Genomic DNA, 7779 nt, shown 5'->3' on the forward strand with positions numbered 1-7779 from the left:
ATCGGATTGGTCCATACCGCCGTCGGGTGACAGTCCCATGGCCAGCCAGCCCTGTGTCGGATAGGACAGCTGTACTTCGATGTGCGTGTCATTGGTGCCCCAACGAATCTGCACCGGTTTGTCGGCGGGGGTTCGTTTCGTCCGATGGACATTGGATAATTCGATGCCATGACATGCGCCGATTAACACTCGCCCTCGTCCATGTGCCTGAGAGGCACATTTAATCATTCAAAAATTCATGGAACGTTAATCTGGCTGTTGATTTCTTCCTACCTGACCTGAATTCCTCTGAAAATTTGTTTGCTTTTCATTTATTGAAACAGTTAGTAAAAATGAATGAACTGAAAACTGAGAAACTACGAATTCCAACCGCTTCCGGTTGGTGAACAAATGGCAGCCTCCCAGTATGGCAGCGTGATTTGACTCTGCTGCGAATTTTTTTGCGAAGTCCTCACTTCTTTTCAAATTCAGTTAACCGATTTAAAACGAACTCTTTTTACTTGGGTGCTTAATGAAAAGGAAGAACTAAGTGCAGAAAACATTTTGCATGAATATCAGACCGTTCTACACCAGACTGGGACGAACCCATGGGCTGCGCCTGCGCGGCACACATGAAAACTCCGTGTAATTAAACCATAGACGAGTGCGAGTGTTAAGAAGGCCAACACAATTCCCAGCATGACTGTGGTGTTATGTTCTCTCTGTATATATAATGATAAAACTACTTTGTATCTTTAAAAATTTGTTTGTTTAGTCTTTTAATGTTTAAAAATTTTTTTCTATACAACACCCACCGCAGTTCCGTGATATTTTTTCCCAGCGTCGGCACTTTTCTCAAGCAGTCTCCACTGGGTGAGGCATTGGCTAATTCGATAGCGTGACCATTTTATCTTCGCGATCAGAATAATACACGAGAAGTTATTCGTTCATAAACACACAGCTATAGAAGTATGCATTTTATGCTGCTTTTTGCCACTGTGACTGCAAAACTGGTAATGCGGGAATACAAATTACTTGAACGGATGTGCATTCTTGGGCCTCTTTGGTCAGATGGTTAATATGAATGCCAGTGACTATAACACATGCGATAACCAAGGATAGAATGTACTTGTATTGTCGGCATTAATTATATATTGTATTAAAACTACCTGGTGTTTACATTGCTGTTTCCTGAATGAACTCTTTTGGCATAAATCAAAGTTTATTTAGTTCCAACAGTATTGAGACTCAGGACAGATTCGATGTCAGGGGCCCAGGGCATGCTCTTACCCAAGGAAGCTGGAGAATTTCAAATTGCTACCGAGTATGGAAAACAAACATTCCAATTGTAACGTATCAAATTAAACTAATACCCATGCACCTAACAAAGCGAAACCAGATATAAAAACTTTATTTTTGCTGCAGAAATATTTTAATTTGCATGCAAAAGAATGATTTCCACAACTACAGACGTGTTATGGCTGATCGCAGGTATCGCTCCTCTTGGGCGCCCATCGGTCGATCACGGGCGGATTGTCGGTCATCGACACCGAGTGATTTCCCTACCGCCAACCGTCATGTAAATGTATACAACAAAATAATTTATACTGGTTGAGATTGTCGTTCCGTACCTGCGATATGCATATGCTCATGTAATTAACGCCCCTCGTGTAGAAATCATGCAGCGGTTTGGCGTCCTCTTCGCTCCAGGTGCGCGAGCTAAAGTACTTTTGAGCTTGCGGCTGAATATTTTTGACGATGGATCGGTGCGCTTCGTTCATTTCGCTGGTGCCGGTCATGAGGATTTTAGCGATGTCCGGCGTAATTTTAGGCAGGAATGCCGATCTGCACAGAAATATATTTAATTTCTAATAAGAAAAAATTGCTTCCTTTGCACTGAATCGTCTTTTTAAATTTTATTATTTTTCATTGAATTTTTTCTAATTTGTTACAACTGTTAACGGTTATAAGAGATTACAAAACGTTTTATTCGCGGTGCGGCGTTAACTACGGTGCTGCGTACTGATTAGGCCGTGGTTGCGCCATCATGGCCAAGTAGTCTGCAGCACGGAATTTCGTTCCGCACGCATTCAATCCGGCTTTAGGATAGTACATGAGAAAAGCCAGGCACATTTCCTCCATGGAACCTTCACCGCCCTGCACGAAATATCGTCCTATTTGTAAATATCCACCAATAATTACAATTTTTTTCCTAACTTACAAAGACAGGTTGAATGTCGTTCTCCGTAGTGAAATTGCACTCCAGGACAATCCGATCGCCCTGCAAATACAAGCTCGGTTAAGAGTGGGAGTGCTGATGAGACTGAGTCACTGAGACTATAGTATTTAAGGCTGAATATTTACATAATATAGTATTTACGGCTGTCAGGGCTATATTAACAGCGTGTACACAGCACTGATTACTAGTTTAGACGTTGTGAACGTAATATTCTTCTTTCTCAATCCGTAATCGGTGCGTGTTTAACACTGGGTAATAATGCAGGCAAAGATGTGCTCCGGCATGGATGTGATTTTAATGGGCAATGGGATTTTATTATACCGGTAAGAATTTTCTGAATGGCAGGACCGGTCGGGCTGTCTGGTAGTTGAAGTCGTATTTGGGATTAATATCGATGATTGGCAGCTCCTGAGAGCCACGGAAGTGACGCACCACGCCACTCAGACCTATTGACCGAACAATTATCATTTGTCAAATATAGGTTCCATAATATTGTATAATATTTTATAATATCGCAAAAATTGCATTTTTCTCATAGATACCTCGTGTGTGCATATGAATCGCGCTGGAGAATATGGTAACTCCTTCCTTCGGAAGCTACAATCGTTGAGAATTTCAATCTGTATACCGTCTAACTGGTACAAACAGACGGATTATGGGGCGTTATGAGCGTCCGCAGTCTTACCGAGTTCGTACAGAACTCCGGACATTGTCCTTGGATATTGAAAACTTTCTGGCCTGGTGGTAAGGTCATCGTAACTAGTGACAAGACAAAAAAAATTGCAAATAAACACGGAAATTATCCGAGCATATCAATGGATCTATCTGATGTATCACAGAAATTTCACGTCGTGGCTACGGTTTTCTTAAAAAGCAACGACGCTAGTTCCAACTTGTGGTTTTCAAAATAAATGTATGTTAGGCACGTCAGTGCTGCTTACAGTCCAAACTGAGTATGCCGGTCATGAGCGTTCCGGAATCATACTGTCGCAGCTTATCCGTTAGCAGGTACTTCATTCCCGAATTGTCGACGAACGCTAGAGAATACAGTTGTTTCGGTTTAGGTAAGTTAAATAACGCATTGCATACTATGTACTGTATTATTGTGACATTGTTACCTCTGTACTAAAAACTTACATCGACGATCCGGATTGTTATAATGAACCTGGACTAATGCGTACTTTCCGGACATTTCCGGTCCCCAGGGTTGACCAACTTCTTTCGGGAACCGATGCACGTCCTGCATAATCAAACGCCACCAAAATGTGATACCAGAACTGGGTTTTTGGCAACTTGTTCGGTTATCGCTATTTTACCGAGTTTCCGCAACGTGAGTGATATAGTCATTTAAATAAAATTTATTACAGCCAGCGTAACACATCTCGGTATACTGCAGCGATGTACAACCGGGGATAAATTCGAAAATGTAATTATAAAGGTAACTCGCCAACTTTAAGTTTAACTAGCTGGTTTTATCTTTGTATTTGTACTTTTTATCGTATTTTTTATCGTTACGTTATCCTTGTTATTTATTTACTACCTTTCGCATAGTGTTTCTAATTATTATGAATTGCGAGCATTTTAGCTGAAAACGCTGTTAAAACAAACCCTGGCACATTCACACCATCAAACTGTACCGGCACGCGGATTACATACCTCGGCGCCCATGGCCCAGCCGCCCAGCAAACCCGGACAGTATTTCATAAGAAACGGTGATCCATCAGCCGGATTGCATGTGAATTTAACCTGCTTCAATTCGGGTGCATCCTCTGGAATGTTGTCGCAAGAGTACACCAGCATATGATGGATGCTGACCACGTTCTTGGGGTCCATCAGGGGTTGGGTCTGTAAGAGAAGAAGATGGCCGGCATCACATTATTAAATTTGGCACTGCACTTTACCGCAACGGCATGATATTTTTTCTCCAGCACGGGGATCTTTTGAAGGGCGCACCAGTATACGGTGTCTTCGTTGCCGGTTACGGATACCTACAACACGGGACAAAACTGCCTAAAGACCATGAGTGCGGTATAAGCGCCAGCTAAATGACGGTTATGCGGACGGAACTTATTTGAAACACATTCACCAAAAACTGTTGTTTTATGAAAATGAGTACTTTGTTAACTTACTAGTTACTACGGTTGTTTCTAATTGAATAGTGTGTTATGAAAGGGTTGACGTACTGAACCGAAAGTGGATGCAATAAGTAAACCAATTTCGTATGTAAGTAATATATATTTTCTTGTTTTTTTATATTTGTAATGTAATTCATCTCTGCATGTACATTGCCGATGGTAAATTGCAGTTCCTTATTAATTCCCGTTTGATTCAAGGGCATCGCGCGTTCCGCCATCTGGTCCGGCGCGATAAAATTGATGCTGGTGGAGAAGCGGAAGTTGTGATATTGAATTTTTGCGGTGGGACTGGACGGCGGTTTATTGTTGAGACTGTAGATGACGTGTTGAAGGATATTCTGTAAAGACTCTTGAATTAAACATTTCAGTGCGACGTTAGTTCAGCTTTCTATTGCTCCTAATGCAGTATTTGCGTAGTTGGGAGCAGTGAAGTTTGACGTTACCTGGAAGGGACGGTCGGCATTATCGCAGGTTTTCAGCCGGCGTACGGCCCGTAAAACCGTGTAGGTTCCATTTTTTGAGCCGGATATCTTCTGCCAATCTTGTTGGTCATCCAGGCTCAAGTTGACGGTATGTTTGGCCGTGTTGGCTTGCAAGTAACGATCCTAATTATGGAATGCAGTAACTGCATTATTAAATATTTTTTGCGAATTCGTTTGCATTAGAATAACATTAAGAGCGGACAGCAGAACACTACGCGGGCTAATGAACAACGCTCGAATTTAAAATCAAATCAAGCAATGTCATCCCTCAGCTCATCGCGCTGATTAAAACTGGAAAATAAATCATTCAATCGTAAATTTAATGCTTCAATTTATTATTGCAATGCTTTAGATCTGTTATGTTTTTTGTTATTACAATGCTTTAGTTTTTATGGGATATGACTGCAGCGTATGTAAATTGTATACTTATAGTTATCAAATGTCAAGCTTGCTGTACAGTAGCCATAGTGGCATGGCGTACCGCATCAGTTTCCGCTAATTAATTCGGCTTAATAAGCTTGCTATCACGGAAATCAGTGCGTTTTTACCTGCACGATAATGTCATTGGTCTGATCGTCAAAGTATCCGAACAAGACATCGGATTGGTCCATACCGCCGTCGGGTGATAGTCCCATGGCCAGCCAGCCCAGTGTCGGATAGGACAGCTGTACTTCGACGTGCGTGTCATTGGTGCCCCAACTAATCTCCACCGGTTTGTCGGCGGCGGCTCCTTTCGTCTGATGGACATTGGCCAATTCAATGCCGTAGCATGAGCAGATCAAGGAAGCTAATACAAGGCCGAACATTATTACGGTGTTCGTTAACTGCACACCAGCAACAACCGCAGCAGCAATGCGGCAGGCGCTGCTTCCTTGTGGAATACGGCAATGCGATTGCGAACAACGCGGATGCCTGGTTCAGATTTTCAGTTTTCGCCTACAGGTATATGATTGCAGCCGGTGTGTGAATGTGTATGTATAAATGACAAACGGGAATGCCAACATTACTGCCGGCTTCAAGTAAGGAAGTGAACGAAGAACTGCTTTGTCAGTTTACTGTCAGTCAGTTCTAAATGAAATATTGCTGCTCACGACAGTGATTCCGATAAGCATTATAGTCTACAAACCTTAGTTTTGCTAATTATTTGCAAGCAGCTGACACGCCCGCAGCGAGGTGACATACACCAACAGAAAGTGTTACCGTATCATTGCCTTTTCTCTGTTAGAGAAATTTAAGCGTTCTCTGGGATCCAACTTTTGCATCATATAGGTAAATCTTGCAAATAATCGAAAGTTTACGAAATTACATACGTAAATTTTGTATTGGAGCAATCAAATTTGTAAAAAACCGGTCATATCATAAAAAAAGGGAAGATGTATATAAAGTTATTAATGCATACAATAGCATTGTACTCTCTGACTTCATTTTAACTGTAACAGTAGCGCGCTTTCTCGCTTACCGTTAAAGGCTGCTCAATTCCGTGCGGACTGCGCATTTGCAGGTTTTCAGTTTTCAGAGCTATATCAGTCGACGCACAGCCATGTTTCTCCCATGCGAAGATTTCCTCTTTGATGTCACTGTGACTTTGACTCTATTTCGTCATTGCCTTTGGTACCTCCGTCAAACCGGGACAACTTTGCCTCCCGGCACAGAGCCTTGCGCCTATAACTCCCACCCAGAGCCGCTGCGCACCGCGTCGATATTCTGCGCTCAGCAACAGGAACAGAATCTGCAGAGACAGTACTATATATGACATAAAATTTATGTAATTATATGGTCACCGAAAAGAGACACGCATTGGCTAATCAATTAGCGGAAGAATCGTACATATGCAGATAGCATACAATACCGCAGACGGCAGATCCGAGGCATAATTAAAGTGAATAAAAATTTGAACTGAAATACAGTATTAAAAGGTTATTTAAGAATATTGAAAGGTTACTGTATCCATTGATGTCAACGGAACCGACAGCTAGCGCGGGCGGTCCTGGGGATTTCTCTGTCCCTTAATATCGTGTAAATACAGTAAAAGAATATTCATAAGTATCGGCATAATAAAAGCAGGATCATACCGGATTTATAGCATATTCCGCCACCAGGACGGTCCGCATCCAGTAAGATACCAGCGGATCAGCTGGGCGATCTTTTTGCGTTGCTGCCAGAACAATGACAATGAGCGGCACTTGACTGCACACCGTGCTCCACATGTACGAGGCAAAAAGCAATTTAGCTTTGGTTACGCGGCGCTTGTAGATGATGATAGATGGCACCGATGGTAACGGTGATAGACGATGCAGTGGTGTAGCATTACTCGCATGGATACCGCGATGCCGTCTCCTTAATGTCATCACGGTGAAAATGCTGACGTACAGCATGCCTACGCCACCAATCATGGGCCAGATTAACCTTAACAATATTAAATGCCGCTCATATTTCTAAGAAAACTAAAAGCTTCCATATCAAAGATTTGAAGTATCGGAAACTAATATGGCCAATATGACCACTTTTGTTTTGTAAAATAAAAACAAAATAGCAGCGACCGCATAATCAAAATCTTGCGGAATACAGTATGTATGTGGCCTAGCTCCCGCACCTAGAAGGATAACAGGCAGATACTGTCCAGCCGTAACGGTAGCCGCCATAATAGAGCGATTGACCGTTCGAATCGTCCCGCACGTCAGTGACGGCTGCATGCCGCTGATCATTCCAGTACCGAATAGCGACGGCAGCTTGGCCGACAATACCACCGTCCAGGAAAATACAACACAGCCCACAGTAGCCCTTGGCGAGCTGAGCTGCCTATACCGATGCGGTAGGATAAGCGCGACAAAGCGGTTAACGCCCAGAAAGAACGCTGTCCAGTATCCCACCTGCATGAAGACGATTTGGAAGGTCTGGACAAAATTACAGTCTATTTTCGGTGGCGGTTGAACGATCCAGAAAT

The 7779-nt window shown here is 42.7% G+C and overlaps 1 protein-coding gene across 1 annotated transcript; it reads right to left on the minus strand.

The window, feature by feature from the left end:
- Positions 1-1374: 1374 nt before the first annotated feature.
- On the minus strand, positions 1375-5794 carry LOC129581722 (MOXD1 homolog 1-like). Its single transcript, XM_055472935.1, has 14 exons — positions 5384-5794; positions 4797-4958; positions 4503-4691; positions 4120-4206; positions 3875-4063; positions 3356-3458; positions 3160-3255; positions 2904-2977; positions 2761-2815; positions 2540-2664; positions 2201-2260; positions 2003-2136; positions 1611-1824; positions 1375-1541 (listed from the first exon to the last, which is right to left on the minus strand). The coding sequence occupies exons 1-14, from the start codon at positions 5639-5641 to the stop codon at positions 1455-1457; spliced, it is 1833 nt and encodes a 610-aa protein (XP_055328910.1). The 5' UTR covers positions 5642-5794; the 3' UTR covers positions 1375-1454.
- Between the last annotated feature and the right edge of the window lie 1985 nt (positions 5795-7779).

The sequence above is a fragment of the Paramacrobiotus metropolitanus genome, unplaced genomic scaffold (genome assembly GCF_019649055.1).
Source record: "Paramacrobiotus metropolitanus isolate TYO unplaced genomic scaffold, Prichtersi_v1.0 Parri_scaffold0000006, whole genome shotgun sequence".
Lineage (NCBI taxonomy): Eukaryota > Metazoa > Tardigrada > Eutardigrada > Parachela > Macrobiotidae > Paramacrobiotus > Paramacrobiotus metropolitanus.

Excerpts from the sequence above, each read along its gene's own strand:
- LOC129581722 (XM_055472935.1), bottom strand. The coding sequence starts at position 5,641 with ATGTTCGGCCTTGTATTAGCTTCCTTGATCTGCTCATGCTACGGCATT. Across the intron at positions 4,692-4,796 it reads ATGCCGACCGTCCCTTCCAG|AATATCCTTCAACACGTCAT; the intron begins GTAACGTCAAAC and ends GAGTCTTTACAG. Across the intron at positions 2,137-2,200 it reads ACGACATTCAACCTGTCTTT|GGCGGTGAAGGTTCCATGGA; the intron begins GTAAGTTAGGAA and ends TATTTCGTGCAG.